This window comes from Meles meles, chromosome 13 (genome assembly GCF_922984935.1).
Source record: "Meles meles chromosome 13, mMelMel3.1 paternal haplotype, whole genome shotgun sequence".
Taxonomy (NCBI): Eukaryota; Metazoa; Chordata; class Mammalia; order Carnivora; family Mustelidae; genus Meles; species Meles meles.
The window spans coordinates 56,045,283-56,061,378 of record NC_060078.1 but is presented as its reverse complement, the minus strand read 5'-3'; the positions used below and the strand labels follow the sequence as shown (position 1 = coordinate 56,061,378).

General features: G+C 44.1%; 2 protein-coding genes across 2 annotated transcripts in view; one reads left to right on the top strand and one right to left on the bottom strand.

Moving 5' to 3' along the window:
* Window positions 1–1,294: 1,294 nt before the first annotated feature.
* OPALIN (oligodendrocytic myelin paranodal and inner loop protein) lies at window positions 1,295–11,878 on the top strand. Its single transcript, XM_046028011.1, has 6 exons — window positions 1,295–1,662; window positions 4,044–4,079; window positions 6,104–6,139; window positions 7,105–7,224; window positions 8,593–8,649; window positions 10,496–11,878. Exons 1-6 carry the CDS (start codon window positions 1,660–1,662, stop codon window positions 10,670–10,672), a joined length of 429 nt encoding a protein of 142 aa, XP_045883967.1. The 5' UTR covers window positions 1,295–1,659; the 3' UTR covers window positions 10,673–11,878.
* DNTT (DNA nucleotidylexotransferase) overlaps window positions 10,980–16,096 on the bottom strand; it is a 31,900-nt gene continuing 26,783 nt past the window's right edge. Inside the window, exons 10-11 of the mRNA XM_046028010.1 lie at window positions 14,624–14,707; window positions 10,980–12,696 (exon numbers count right to left, since the gene is read on the bottom strand). Of these exons, the coding sequence (XP_045883966.1) occupies window positions 12,610–12,696; window positions 14,624–14,707 (171 nt within the window). The 3' untranslated portion in view covers window positions 10,980–12,609. The remainder of the gene's footprint in view (window positions 12,697–14,623; window positions 14,708–16,096) is intronic.

The window sequence follows — 16,096 nt, the reverse complement described above, 5'->3', positions numbered from 1 at the left end:
TCCTGCTCCGCTCCCACTTCGACTCCTAAAGCCGTGCCACCGCTCCACGACAGAAGTCTCGCTGTGCCCTGCCGTGCTCACTGGTCAGGCCCCAGCTCAGCCTGTCCCTTGCTGCTGTTGTTGTTAAGACGTTCTGTTTCCAGTACAGTTAACATGCCCTGTTATAGTGGTTTGAGGAGTACAATGTAGCAATTCAGTGATTCCGTACATGACTCAGTTCTCCTCAGGATACGTGTGCTCTGAATCCCCGTCACCAGTGTCCCCCTCCCCCACCCACCGCCCTGCGGTAACCACCAGTTTCTTTTTTTTTTTTTTTAAAGATTTTATTTATTTATTTGACAGAGAGAGAGATCACAAGTAGGCAGAGAGGCAGGCAGAGAGAGAGGAGGAAGCAGGCTCCCTGCGGAGCAGAGAGCCCGATGCGGGGCTCAATCCCAGAACCCTGAGATCATGACCTGAGCCGAAGGCAGTGGCTTAATCCACTGAGCCACCCAGGCGCCCCACCACCAGTTTCTTCTCCAGAGTTAAGGCTGTTTTTTTCATTTGCCTCTTTTTTCCTTCATTTGTTTTGTTTCTCAAACTCCACACATGTAACTCATGCTGCCTTACTCCTTCCGAGGGCACTCCCCTGGTTTATGTTGCTTCAGGAACATGGGCCTCCTTCTAGGATGTGCCCGCAGTCATGATCCCAGGGTCCTGGGATCGAGCTTAGCATCGGGCTCCCTGCTTGGTGGGCAGGAAGGCTGCTTCTCCCTCTCCCACTCCCCCAGCTTGTGTTCCCTCTCTCGCTGTCTCTCTGTGTCTGTCAAATAAATAAATAAATAAAATCTTTAAAAAAATACAGAAGAAGAAGAAGAAGAAAGATTTGTTGAACCATGATGAATGCATTCATTTAAGTGATCAGATTTATCGGTTGGAATTCTGTTGTTTTGTTGGCGTGGGATTCCTCCAGTTCCCTCACTGTTTTAAAGAAACGAACTCCTAACAATGGCCTCATAGACTAGAAAGCAGTCCTTGTCCGTGGCTTCCTCCAGCTCTACGAGGGTCCCCACTCAAAATGTGAGAACAGAAAGGGGGTGAGGCCAGACATGCCACCAGGCAGCTCACGGGCCAGGCAGTGTGTTCTCTGGGGCAGCCACAGCCCCTGCCCTGGACACAGAACAGGCTCCAACTCCCGTCACGCGGCCAACCTCTGTGTTGACACTGTGGTGCACTCTACCCATGGCTGCGGGGACAGCGGTCCACGCGGGGGAGGGAGCGGCCAGCCTCAGCGTGGCGATCCCATTGTTTCTAAAGGGCTGCTGGCCGCAGAAGCCACTGAGCTCTCGAGCCAGCCATGGATTCTTTGCTGAGATAGGGGTGTAGCTGAGGAAGGAGCCTGGAAAGTAAGAGGAGAAAAAGAAAACAAAGGGGATGGGTGGTGGGGCCATCCACAGTGGCCTTGAAGAAGGACACCATCTCCCTGAGGGATGGGCAGACGACTCGGCTACTCCCCTGCCCATAAATGGCCAGAGCTCCCATGGGGCCACCCCTTTGCCCCGCCACCCTGGCTCTCCCAGGCTGTTGCTCCTACAAATGGGAAGCACAAGCCAGCAGCAACACTAAGAAAGGAGCTCGCCGAGGGTGCTGCTGGAGAAGGTTCTTGGGAGGCCATCAGGAATGGTGAGTAGACTAGTATCTTTTCTCACGCTAACCTTCCCTTCTCGCTATAAGAAACGACTCCCAGGCATTGAAAGCTCACATCTCCTCATGCAGCTATGACTGTGTTAGGACTTCAGGGGACTTGGGATTTTTTAAAAAATTATTTTCCTATGTGCAAAATACTAATGATTAAAACAATTCTCATCTAATATTTGCTGCTCTCATCATTTATTTTAATATTAAGATTTTGTGTTTAAAACCCTACAAACAGCAAGGGCGCAAAGTAGATGTTTCAGCTACCTTCATTTCCTAGGTAAAGCAATGGGTGTCATCCCCCTCTTTGTCCTCATCTGCTCAGTCCGCCTTCTGTTACATGATCAGCAATGGTTAGACACTCAGAAGTTGCACTGGAAACTTTCTCATTTCCTTCCTGGCTGTGACACGTATTTGGGCGTAACTCAATCAAATGAAGTTTGCTGAGTTAGAAGAGGCTTCTGGGAGTTCCTTTATTAAAGAGATTACAAAAAGGAGTTGAATTCCGGCTTTAGAGTTAGGAAGAGCCGTGATCTAACCAGACCCAGACCACTTACCAGCAACCTATCTTGCTCTCAGTTCCCACACCCACGAGGTAGGGATGATAGCGTTCCTTTCATAGGGTGGTTATGCATGCTGTGTCTGACCCACAGCATCCCCTCAATAACAGTGAGTAATTATCCTGCCTCTCCCTCCTTCCCCTCATGAATGGCAAGCTCATAATGAGGGACACTTTGGCCACTGAGATCTTCAGGCGCCTTTAGAACCATTATGTAGATATTATATAGCACGTAGACTAGCAAGAAATGTAGCAACTTCCAGTACTCGGAACGTTGCTCATCTAGGCACACAATTCTGCATGAGAACTTCCCAAGTGGCTTCTTTGTGCCTTTCTCTGTGCTGGCCAGACCATGAAGAACATGACATCATGTGACACCCCCCCCCCCCCACCCCGTGGATTTTACAGTTCAGAAGGAGCTACCAATGACGTTTTTCCCTATGGGCTTCTGGGCAGGGCGGGTTGGCATTATCCCTGTTTGAAGCCTGGGAAGATAGATTTGCTGTGAGGGAATGGAGACCAGAGACTCTGACTCACTTTTCCAAGGCCACACAGTTCCTAAATGACTGAGTCTGGACTGGGATCCACCTCAGGTGACTCCAAGCCCGGGGCTGCCTCATTCCTCCCAGCAGCCTCTCTAAAGGACACTGCCTCGGATTCTCCCCACCCAAACTGATGTGATGTTTTTCTCTCCACGATAGCACTGGAGAATTATTTCTACAAAATATGAATGTCTTTCTGAAATTGGCCAAAATCTTCGTCATCCCAATATTGATAAACAGCGCATGCAATGGCCCATTTGTTGCTGCTCTTCTCCTTCTGCTGTCTGCCCAAAGGGAGCTTTGTCTTGGGTTTGCTGACATCAGTACCCAGTATTCACGGATGAGATAAGGCTCTGGGCAGCTGTGTCCCATGCAGTAGCCACCAAGTGTCCTTGCAGCATCTGTGGGCTTGGTTGGTGTTAGTGCAAAGGGCAGCGGTTGGGTCCCTTGAGCAAGAAGCCCCGGACCCAAGGTGGCCCAGATATTTCTCTTGCTCTAACATTGTCCTAGAAGAGTGTCTATCTTGGTGTCCTGGAAGAGCAGCCTGGAAAGACTGGCATGGGCTAGCCCAAACTCCAGTGACAGAAGATGGGGACAGGGAAGAAGAAGGAGCCAGCGGAGGCTCTGCACAGGCTAACAATATGGTGTCCAATGGAGCTCGCGATCTTTTGATATTGATATCTGGGGGAGAGCTGAGGCTGGGTGCTGAGTGAGGGGAGGGAACAGAGCGTGACTCTCTCCTCTGTTGTCCTAAGCAGCTCTGCCCCCCTCCTGGAAGCTTTGTCTCCGACCCAGCAGGCACAGAAGCCTTGTCCTGCTCACACCCTCTCTCCTCCTCCTCTCTCTCTCCCCTCCTGGGGAGGGGGTTTGGAGCAGGTGTTCTTGTTGGAACTTGCCCCTCGTGGCCTTTACTTCCTACCCAAGCAGAAAGTACCAAGTATTTCTAAGGTCACACCATTCCCTCCCTCAAAGGAGTTCTGGAGTAAAACAAAACTTTCAGTCTTTTGCTGAATTTCTAATATGGTCTTTGCTGCCCTTTGGGTTGGGACCCATCAGGCAATCACTGGCTGGCCCCTTTACGGGGCCCTGGCTGGGGATCTTAGAAGGGGAGAGGGGCAAGATTGGGAGCAGAGCTTGGGGTTTGACTGATCCTGCGGAATCAGTGAATTTTCCTGAGACCCACCAGGGCAGGTGACAGTCAGTAGTGGGGTCCGGAGACTGATCAACTGACCATTCCCAGAGCATTAATGTTTCCTTCTCTCCTCCAGAGTTTCTCACTGAACTTCACGCTGCTGGCCAACACGGTAAGTGCTGCAGGCTCCCCGTCACTGGGCAAGTGGGCAGAGGTGCCTGCAGGGGTGAGGAGAGGTGGGCAGAGCTCCTTCACTTGGACCTCAAGCTGAGGGATGAACTGCAGGTTTTCAGACACTTACAAGCAGTTGTGGGGAGAGGTGCTGAGACAAAGTTCTTCAATTATAAAAATGATAAACATTTTGAAAGTAAAATAGGAAAAAAAATCACAATATCTAAATTCCGATCAGCAGAAAATATTGGTGTTGCTCCTTCTAGTCCTGCTTGAGTTTACGTATATTCTGACTTTATGTATATTTTGACATTTGTTGTCTCTTGTACCACGTGTTCTTACTCTACATGTGATTTTATATGGACTTTATGATGAATATTTTCCATCAGCCCTTTTAACCATAACTGAGAATGGTCACATGACATTCGTTCGAGTGAACTATTTCTTTAATCGATTAGCCACAATCAAGAATCATTTGGTGATAAAAAGAGTTACAGCTAAATCCTTGTCTGCATTTAAGATGATTTCCTTAGTCTGTTCTAGAAGGGGAGTTGTTGGGTCAACAAGGATGAAGGGTTTATGGCTCTTGAGTATGGCATTTACTTCCTAGACCGACAGAGACTGTGAGTTGAGGAAGGCATATAGTTTCAGTCCACAGCTGATCTTCTGTCTTCTGTGCCCACGTTGCGGGCAAATAATACAGCGGGGGGCTGTTCTCTGACCCGCAGTGTTGTTATGATTGAGACGGGCATTTTCCCAGCCCGGTTTTTCAGTAAGTTTGGCCGTGCCAAATTTTTCTGATAAATTACATTGTTCTTCAAAGAGAATAAACTGAATCTACCTGGTAAGAGGATGCGTGAGCCAGTGATCGTTTCTACCGTAACCAGGGTGGGGGGGCATGGTCCTGGAGAGCCGCGGAAAGGGGCCACCTCCTGACTCACTGCCGGCCTCTGGCGCCCACTACTGGCCGCCCTGGATCTCCGTCCCACCCACTCCGCCCTCCCAGTAGAGCCCTGCCTTCAGAATCTCCCTGTCTGGCTCGGGTTCTCTGTTTCACCCTCTCACTGTTGCCCTCACACTACTCCCCCCAATCCCCAGCCCTCTCTGTACCTGTCAAAACCTTTGATATGGTCCCTACTGGAACATTCCCACTGGCTGCTTGAACTTAGGTCTGTAGAGACCTCAGGTTCTGTCTTATTCTGGTTTGGCCTACCCTGTGAGGGTAACTCAGAGAAGCTTAGGGCCGTGGAGGTGAGTGAGAGTGGGAAGGAAGCCCGTATGATGCTAGTCATCACCGTGTGTAATGCCTTCTCTGTTCATAGCCCATTTCTCTGAGAACTGTCCCCTCCGCCATTGGACCTATGTATGGCAACCAGCCATCCCAGTGTGGGACTGTCTGGTATTAGCAGTGCACATCCTATATCCTGGGCAAGTTCTCTAGATGGTTGGTCACCCTATCTGGCAGTTATGTTCTACTACATATCCCTTCCCTTGGGGACACCTGGGTGGCTCAGTAGGTGGGAGGGGCCTGCTCTTGATTTCAGCTTCCGTCGTGATCTCAGGGTTCTGAGATCGAGCCCTGGGTCAGGCTCCACACTCAGCAGGGACCCTGCATCAGGATTCTCTCTCTCCCTCTGCCCCTCTCCCTGCTTGCTTGTGAGCTCTCTCTCTCTCTAATATTAGAAAAAAATAATAAATAACCCTTCTCTTTTGGTGCAACTGAATGACCAAAAGTCCAGTGCCCAGTAAAGTAGGTGAGAGGGGAATACGGGGCTCATCAGAACCTATCTGCAGGGGGGTTTGGAACAAGGATACATATGCAAGTCGGTCTCTGCTGAGCCATACTGAACTGTCAAGTACAAAAACTGGGTCACGGATGGCAGTGTAACCCAGCGGTGAAGAGCACGGACCCTGGATCTTCCAGTTAGGGCATTTGGGCATTACAGCTTAACCTTGGATGGGTTGTTTGTATAAAGTGCACTGTGTGGTTTTATTTTTTTAAGATGTATTTTTTTTTCCACCCAGACTTCCTCCCCACCTGCTACAAGTGGGAAAGAAGCAGTAAGTATATCACATTATGGAGCCTTGGCTTGGTCACTTGTAAAATGGGAATAATAATGCTCTAGGCATTTCCTATCTTTGTTTTGAGGAGTAAAATTCAAATATGTGAACTGTCATCAAACACAGAATCTGGCTCCACAATTATTCTTACAACCAATTCAGCTCAAAAATGAGGGCGAGCATGCAGAAATCACAAGCAATTTTCCCAAAGTGTTAAGCAGAAAAAGCTAGACATAAAACCATACATATTTTTCATCGCCATCTAGGTGATCCTGGAAAACAAAAACAAAACTAATCTACAGTGACAGAATTCAAGATAGTGGCCACACGCACCTTTACTGGGAGTATAGGGACAGCTTCTGGGGTCCCTACCAGTCTTCGTCTGGGTGCTGGTTAGCTGCGTGGGTTCCACATGTGAAGTCGTCCAGCTGTCTATTTATGATTTGTGTACTTCTTTGTATGTATGTTACATATGAGAGTTGAGCATTTACAGGGATTCACAGATTATCTTTGATATTTCCAGGTAATCTGAAATTAATTGCTTAATGCATGTAGTGCAAATAAATGTAAACATTTACATCAAAATGATGTGGGATATAACTTTTTACTTTTTGCCTCACTGATAGGTTAAAATAGTATCTAATCATTTTGAATTGTTTCTCAGCTTTCACTATGTTGATGAGACATCTGTATTTCTGTTTGTAGGAATGGCCTGTTCCTATCCTTTGCCCATTTTTCCTCCTGGATTATCATCCTTTTCCCATTGATTTAAACTATGTAAATTAAGTCCTATGACATGAGTCATTTGTCATGTGTATTGCAAACACCTTTTTCTGCATTATTTTATTAATCTTTTGATTTGTATATGACATTTAGAGGCTATGCAGGTTTTTGTTTTATTTTTAATCAACCTAACTTTCCCTTTATTCTTGGAGAACCTGACTCTGCCCTTCTCTGTATGGCAGGACTGTGGGCCCTCTCTTGGATTAGCAGCAGGCATCCCATCCCTGGTGGCCACAGCCCTGCTGGTGTCCTTACTATTCATGCTGATCCGCCGAAGAAGAAGCAGCAATGATTCCGCCGAGGTGATTAGCAAGCTCCTTTGGGTCTGGTTGTGTTGGCAGGAGTCAGTATTTCAGTAATAAAATATTTCAATATTTGCTTTGACACCTGAGGGTGTCAGGATCCGCATCTGTTTCCCGGGGGACATGATGGTGGATTCCTGCCCCTCGATTTCTATCACAGACTCATGATACTATACTCTGGGCAGAGCCGATCTGTCACCCAACCTTCACTTTCAGAAATCTGTGGCAATAAGGATGGTATTTGGGGTGGCAGAAAGTAACTGTGGAGAGGGACAGGTGTTGCCATGGCAAATGCAGACCTGTACTGTGGGTATGTTTTCTGAGGTCAAGGACAGAAGGGCCTAAGTTTCATAAAGAGAGTGGGGACAATCTCAGGAAAGGTAGGAGACAAACAGGTGCTGAGGGGTCTATGGTAGGAATAGGCTGTGTTTATCTTTGCCCTTTTTCTACGTTAGAACACCTATCAGCCCCAAGGGAATCTACCAACCCCACCTCACCCCTCCAAATGCTGGTTTGCTCTGGAGACCAGGCTCAGAATTCAAAGGCCACCCAGACAATACCCAAGAAGTTTCTGTGGTTGTAATACAACTGTGTTGTGTGGACTCTGGGTTCTAATTCCATCCTCTGTGAACAGTCCTGGTTGTTCTCAACACTGATAAGCATTAATGGGAGACAGACCACCTGGCCTCTACACCTGGCTTTGCCACTTTATGACTTATGTGACTCTGATCAAATGACTTCACATTTTCTGAACCTTGGTTAGTTCTACTCCAAAACAGAAGTCATAAAAACTACCCTCCCTATTTTAGGAGGTTGTGAGGATGGACTGAGATCATGGTTGTAAAGATGTGTTGACAAGCTGTGAACTTTAAACACAGTAAGGTGTATTGTGGTTGTTGGTGGTGTCATTTATTTAAATCATAGTTTCTTAACCTTTGGTGCACTTTAACACGCATCTAGGAGGCTACCAATACCAATACTATAACTAAAAATACCAATCACCAAAACCAATTAAATTAGTATCTCTGGACAAAAGGGCTGTGGCATGAGGGATTTTAAATGTCTACTATAGTAGAGAGATAGTATAATGAACCCAATTATCAAAATGTGGCCAATCTTGTTTGATCTCTACTCCTATGCACTTGTCTCCACTGTCAATTTTGAAGTTAACTTACAGTGGTATCTCTCATTTATGGATTTTTTTGGGGGGGGATGATTATTATCTGTTTGGTTACTTTATTTTTAAAGTGTTCTAGTGATTCTTACGTGCATGCAGGTTTAAGAACCATTGATTTTAATCATTGTCATAGGGAAATGATGTGACCCTTCATTTCTTCTTCATTTTTTAAATTGTTTTTATCAACTTAGGAAAGTGAGAGGCCATGTGAAATTTCAGAAATCTATGACAATCCCAAGATTGCTGAGGTAAGAACTCTTGGTTAAAATCACTGAATATCAACGCGGTGCCTGGGTGGCTCAGTTGGTTAAGTGTTCAACTCTTGATTTGGGCTCAAGTCATGATCTCAGGGTTGGTCATAAGATCAAGCCCCACACTGGGCTCCATGCTCATCAGGGAGTCTGCTTGAGATTCTTTCTCTCTGTCTCCATCTCCCCCTCCCCACTGTGCTCTCTGTCTCTCTCTCAAATAAACCTTTTCTTTAATCACTGTATGTCATTAATACGTGCAAGCTAAGGGTTTTTAAACCTTCCATGTACGGAAGTAGTACAATGTGGACTCATGTAGGAAAGAGGCAACCCAATGAAGCTTGGGCACAAAGGAGGTTCTCACTGTATTTTTATTGGCTGGATAGGAATTCAAGGTTGATTTAATATTAGAAAATCAATTTAGTATTATTTATTTCACTGACAAATTAAAACAGAAAAATTGTGTGACCATCTCAGTAGGAGATGAGAGTCTAAAAAAATTAAATAGCCATTTGTGATGTGAACTCTTAGCAAGTTGAAAATAGAATTGGAACCTCCTTAACTGGAAAGAAGACATACTTTTAAAAAAGTTACAGCAAACATCATACTTAAAGGTAAAATGAATTCTCTTTAAATCAGAAAAAAGGATGCTCAATTCAATACAGAATAGAATTCCATTCAATACTGTACTTCAGGTCCTAGTCAATGCAGTAGGTTAAGAAAAAGAAGTAGAAATTAACTCAATAAGGGAAATCCTTTCACAATGTATATGTGTGTTAAAAAAATCATATTCTTTAAGCATCTTAAAATCTTGTTTGTCAATTATACCTCAGTACAGATTAAAATACAATGAAAAAGAAGAAAAAAGTATAAAACTGGGAAAGAAGAAACAAAACTGTTATTATTTGCAGATGATATGATTATCTACATAGAAAAGCCAAATTATCTACAGATAAATTATTAGAATTAAGGAGAGATTTTAACAAGTTCCTTGGATATGATAAAGTACTTTGCATTCTAAAAATCAATAACAATCACTTAGAAAAAGTAATTAAAAAAAATACCACTTTGTAGTGTAATAAAAACATGTAGAATGCTAAAGAATAAGTCTAAGAAAAGCTGTAACCCCTTTGTGGAGAATAATAAAACTTCAGTAAAAGATATTAAGTAAGACCTAAATAATGGGAGTTATATACCAAGCTCCTGGATATGAAGACTCAAGAGCATAAAGATGTCAAACAACCTCTAATATAAATTCCAACAGATTTTTTTCATAGACCTCAATAAGATGCTCCTAAAATCTTTATGGAAGCAGAAAAAAATTTAAAAAGTAGTAATGAATAGACAGAACAAACAGAAAACAAATAGGAAGATGGTACATTTAAACCCAACCATGACTTCATTAAATATAAATGGTCTAAATACTCCAACTAAGAGGTAGAGATATAAAAATAAAAATAAATTTTTTTATCAGTTTGGATATAAAAAAAGATCCAACTGTATACTGCCTGCAAAAACTCACTTTAAATATAAAGAACTAATAGATTAAAGGTAAAAAGAATGAAAAAGAAACACCAAGCTAAGGTTAAACAGAAGAGAGTTGAGTGGCCAGAAAAAATCTGCCAAGGCATTAAACTTGGCAATTGTAGGCCTCCTCTCATTTGTTCTCTATCTCTCAAGAATTATATCCTTCCTTGCCTGATGTCCAGCATCTTGAAAATTATTGATTTTTTTTTCTGATTTTGGTTGTTTCAGGTGGGAGGGTAAATCTGGTTGCCATTGCCCCATTTGAGTCAGAACCAGAAGTCATTGCTCTATTTTTGAAAAACCTGTTTGTTTTCTCAAGAATCCTAGGAGGTCACCCACACATGAGAAGAATCTGATGGGATCAGAAGGAGCCCATGTATATGTGAAGACTGTAGCAGGAAGCGAGGAGCCCATGCCTGACACTTACCGTCCCACTGTCGAAATGGAGAGAAGGAGGGGATTGTGGTGGCTTATGCCCAGGTTGAGCCTGGAATGATACAGTTCGATCAAGGAGAATCTAGAGCTGGAACAGAGCTGAAAACCCAGGGATTTGTGCTTGGAGTGATAAGAGATGCCAAGCTGCTTCTTAACCAACCCAGATTTCCTTTGAAGATCTGGAAAACTTTTGGGTTGGTTTGTCTCTGTAGGTGACAGAGCTAAGGATTCATTCCAACACTCAGATCTTGTTGTTTAATAAGCAGTGAATCACCAAGTGAGGTCCAGAAGGAGCCTGTGGATTTTAGTCTTGACCTATGCTTTCCTTTATGATTTTGGGGAAAGGGCTTGATTTCTGTGTGTCTTGCCTTATCATCTTTTTTCCACATCTCTTTTTTCAAAAAAAAAAAAAAATACCCTGAAACCCATCACACCTGACTTCCATGGGAAGGATGGCCACTGCTAGTATGGTACAAGTTGGGCTATAAATAAAACATAAAGGGGATGTATGAGAGGAAGCAATTTCTTATTTCTGAATGTATCAAGGTAGAAATCATGTGGAGACATCTGTTCCCTGACCACAGGGGTAGCACATATCTGGACGATTCATTGCTCCCATTTGTGTCTGTGATCAGACAGTACTTAAGGAAGGTAATTCTACAACAGACTGTGTGTGTGTGTGTGTGTGTGTGTGTGTGTGTGTGTGCGCGCACGCGTCTCTTTTGAGGGTAAACACAGTGGAGTGAAGGCAAGTGTTGTTCCAAGAGATTATTAGAAATGAAGGCTATATCCACTTGTGGGAGTGGAGAGAAAGGCCTCCACTGCACTCTCCAGGAAAAGAGAGCAAGAAGACTCCTGAGTGGATGAACACAGGATCAGAGGGGTGGGCTAAGTAGCAATTTGCTTGCCATCTGAGGAAAGTCTGTGGACAGCCGTAGCTGGCTCAGGTCAGGCCTTCACCATGGTTTCCAGGAGTCCTGGTTCCCTCATGCAGGAAGGGCCATTGTTGGTGAACAAGCAGGGTCTCCTAGTGGAAGAACTTGGGTCCATAGTGTCTCAGGATCCATTCACCAACTCCGCTTTGATATGCTGTGGAGGCATTTCCTTCTCACTTAGGGCCTCTGATTGCTCATGAACGTGTCCCCTCTTCTTCAAATAACTAAGTACACATTCTACAAACCCGATGAATTACTGTCACCTTCCAACATGTGCTTTCAAAGCTGCCTCCCTTACCCTGGGTGTCCTAAGATGAAAAGATCAAGAAAGAGCATCTCCCTGAGAGAAAGGGCCACTAAGATCCAGAGAGAGACTCAGAGACAGAAAACAGGGAAGATATTCCTTTGGCATTTAGGAAATTGCACTTCTGAGTGAAAGCAGTGGGAATACATCCTCTGTGTGGCCTTGTGCTAGGACACCTAGAGCACAGCTCCACTGTGACCAGAGGAGCAGACTTTGACCTGAGCGCAGTGAGTCTAGAGTTAGGACCCCATCCTCCAAAAGCTCCAGAAGGGACCTAGAACCCCTTCCAGAATCTCTGATCTTCTCATTAAACCTGTTTCTCTCCTCAAGATAAATCTTCAACTCTTCATTCTTTTTGTAACATTTTTGTTTAGAATATTTTATGGTATTTGAGTGAAAAGAAGACTCCACCACCTCTTGTTTCCTTCTATTTTTATTCCAAATATACAGTATCTCAGTTACCCTGCGGGCAAAGTGGGCTTTGATGAGCTTCCCTGGAAATAAGCCACCCATTTCAATATCATTTCTATGGAAAAATGCATTGTGAATTCTAAGCCACAGTCATACAAATGGCCTACTAGAGCATAACCCATTACCAGGTGCTGTCTTATCATGTTTTCAAAACTATTTCTAAAGGCAATCTGTATTTCAATAAGGCTTAAAGAATCTCATATATTTCTAAGGCATCTTTACTACAATATGAAGCATAATCTACTTAACCTAAAAAAAAAAAGGCTGAAAAAAAGTTGACAACTTTTTCTAGGCATTTCTTTCCCATGGTTCAATGTAATCCAATCCCAGATGTGCAAAAATTTCTTCTTCACTTTCTGCTTTGAGAAATATTTTCTGAAAGTATAAAAAGAATATGTGCATTCAGATATTTTTAAACATCTTGATGCTGACATAGTGAGTTTTACTTGTAAATTGTCTTGGCAGAATGAATTGTTACCAAAACATAATTCCCTGCTTCTGAGTATAAAAAGTCATCTTAACTGGCTTCTTTTCTTTAGATCTTAACTGACTTCTGTAATTTTTATATTTTCTAACCCAAAATATGATATTTCATCGATTAAGGTAAAATTTTGACAACTTTACATATTTAGTTACAAGCAGTTGGTATTTTTTTCTATGGATCTGTAGTTCTTAACCATGGTTGTTCATTAGAACCTCCTGATGAGACTTCTAAAAAACCACTGAAGCCTGAGCTACACCCCGGTCCAGTGAAATGAGAATCTCAGAAGAGGTCCTATGACCAGTCTACTTAAAGGCTCTGGGTAATTCTCATGTGCAGCCAAAATGAGGCACTGCTGCTCCAGGTCATGAGTAGAAGCAATTATAGGATATCTGTTTATGTTGGGTTCTCCCTCTGGCCTTCCTCACCTGCCCCACTCCAAACCCCACCAGGCTTCCAGCCCATGATCTCTTTTAGACTAAGCACCACTTCTCCATCATTCCTTCTTGCCTATAGCACAGCGTGAGGCATGTAAGATATCCTCCGTTATGTTAAACTACTTAGAATGTGTTCATTTGTAAGTATTCCTAAATTGTGTTATGTGAATATGCCTCCACTCACATGCTTGACATGTGAGGCTTTCCTGCCAATCTACAGCCCTCTCATCTGACAGCATCACCTTGACTTTTCTTTGGAAAACCACCACTCCCTTCTCTCAGTCCATGCGGATTAGGTGTGGGGCTAATTCCATCTCTAGGAGGAAGGCCACATGATCCAAGCCTGACCAATCAGAGTTACAGTAAAGGGTTCAAGGTTGGGCACACAGCCTAGGCCTGGCCATTGAATATCAACTAGGACTCTTGCCAGAACTATTATGAAAGAGGTTCTTCTCTGTCAAGCTGGAAGGATGGGAATCGTGGGAAAACCATGCCTGAGAATGAAACCAACACTGAGCGAAACCTGCATTAGCAGCTGGATGCAGCCACACCTGAAGTTAGATTATCCCCAGATGCTGCAATTATATAAGCCAAGCACCCTTTTTTTGCTATGCCATCTTGGAGTGGGTTTCTGACTTTTAACTGAGATAGCTCTAACTAAATACAGCTCAGCTAGACTGTAAGCTCCTAGAGTGTCAAGATCTTTACTTCTAGTTATATTGTGTCTTATTCCCCTCGGAGCTTAGTTTAGTGTCCTTGACCACTGTAAAAACAGTAGACTTTGGCATGTAGATTTAACAGATGAATATTTAACTCTTCATAATTCATAGAGTAATTTATCATTTTGCTGAGGCACGAATTTGAATCATGACCAGTGTACGTCTAGCATACCAAGTGAGTTCCATAGCTGGTGAGTGAGCCCAGATGACTGCTCGTCTACATCTCAGGGCAGCTCTGTTGCTCTCTCTCTTGTGGTACTCTCATTAATGACCTAAGTGATCACTTAAGATGCTACTGCTCATTGACTTAAGGGGTACTTGAGTGCTATTTATGATTTGGGGGAATCCTTGGTTTCCTTTGGAATTATTCACTAAAGATACAAAGATATACCAAACTCAACTAATGTTCACTGCTGAACTGGTTCTGAGGGCCCAACAAGCTCATCATCTTTGAGCCCAAAGCCCTTGAGGTACATTCCAGGCCAGGTAGGGAGCATGATCCCATCAGGATTCTTCTAGCTGTCCTCAACCGTGATCTGGGAGAACAGGACACTCAGGGCAAAGGAAATTGAACCTGGACACTAAAATCAGTTCACGAAAAGTGCTCAGAGAGCTAACCATTGGGATGATGATCAAAGAAGCCCATCTTGGGCAGACAACTCTACCTTGGTCTTGTCATATAATGCATGGTTATCCAGGATCATCTTCCGCTCATGCGTGGCATAGCGTCGGAGGTCTCTCTCAAACTGCTGGATGAGATATAATTAAAATAAATGACTATCGAGCCTAGAATGTCTTCGATGTTATGTGTTTAGAGATATCTATCTCTCTACGGTGAGATAGCTATCTATTTATCTCCACTAAACATTCTCAAAGCAATTTTCTCCCTGAGGGCAAGGTTCTGTGATGACAGAGCTCTGTGCTTGCACCTCCACACCAGAATGTAAGCTCCCTGAAAATAGGAGCCTGGCTTGTTCATGATCATATTCTCTTCTCTAATAGTGCCTGGCACATAAAAGGTGTATAGCAAATGTTTGTCGAATGAATAAATAAATGTTGGGAGGGCTGTCTCCAGGATAATAACTGGCCCCAAGTAAATGCTGGATGAATAGTAGTTTTGTTTTTGTTTTGTTTTGAAATATAACTATTGTAAGAGAGGATGAGGAGTCAGGAGACCCAAACTACTGCCTGGAGTTTTGTTCCTATTTGGCTGTGCATCTTTTGGCAAGTCACCCAGCTTCTCTGATCTTGATTGGTTGAACAGGAGGATGAAGGAAGTGAATAAGTAAGGTCCCTTCTCACTCTAACAGCCTCTCAGATGAGATTCTGTAAAACTGATGGTTTGAGCCACTTGTCCCAGAATAGCATGTCCTGTGGTCAAGGGTGGGCTCTGAAGCTGCAGGGAGTGAAAGCTGAAACCTAAGATAGAGGACAGTTGCCATTCAGATTGTTTTACCTGAGAGCCGCACAAATCTAGAAATGCTGATCGGCCCCTGTGAGAGGAGGAAAGCGTGGAATGATGGCACCCTCTAGTGGGAGGAGCCCTCTCCTACTTTAGGAAAGCTGGTTGCTGCGGGGACCTTCCCCACCACCACTCCATGTGTAAGAAAACAGACTTTCCAAACAGAAGTCTTCTTTGATAATGTGCCAGAGGGGGAGCCAGGGTTGTGGACAAATCAGGGTGAAGCAGATTCTGGAGGCAGCAGCTCCGGGTCTGTGAAAATATGACAGTGTTGCTTGGCACTGAGCTTCCTCCCAGCCCTGGGACACTATCTTCATGGCCCCACCCCGGCCACCGCCCCCAGGATTTAGAGCAATGGTTGCTCACACTGTGTTGGGAAAGGTTGGGGAGGATGGGGATACTGAGGACAGTGAGAGACTGCCCTCAGCTCCCCAGTTATGTGTGCTGACAGATGTATTCCTGGACTCCTCTTCTCAAACCTCAGAACATTTCCCCTTAGGCTGTAAGAAATGGTAATAATGCCTTTTATTTGGAGAATAATAATATTTACTGAACACATATTTAGTGAGCATCTGCTATGTGCCAGGTATGCTCTATGTGCTTAGACCATAACACATCTACACTGGCGGAGCTTGGATTTGAGCAGAGGACACAGAAAAGACACAAGAACGGAATA

What these genes read in the sequence shown, in the direction of transcription:
- OPALIN (XM_046028011.1), top strand. An exon ending in CTACAAGTGGGAAAGAAGCA is followed by an intron (nt 6,140 to 7,104) that starts GTAAGTATATCA and finishes TCTGTATGGCAG; the next exon opens with GACTGTGGGCCCTCTCTTGG. An exon ending in ACAATCCCAAGATTGCTGAG is followed by an intron (nt 8,650 to 10,495) that starts GTAAGAACTCTT and finishes TGTTTTCTCAAG; the next exon opens with AATCCTAGGAGGTCACCCAC.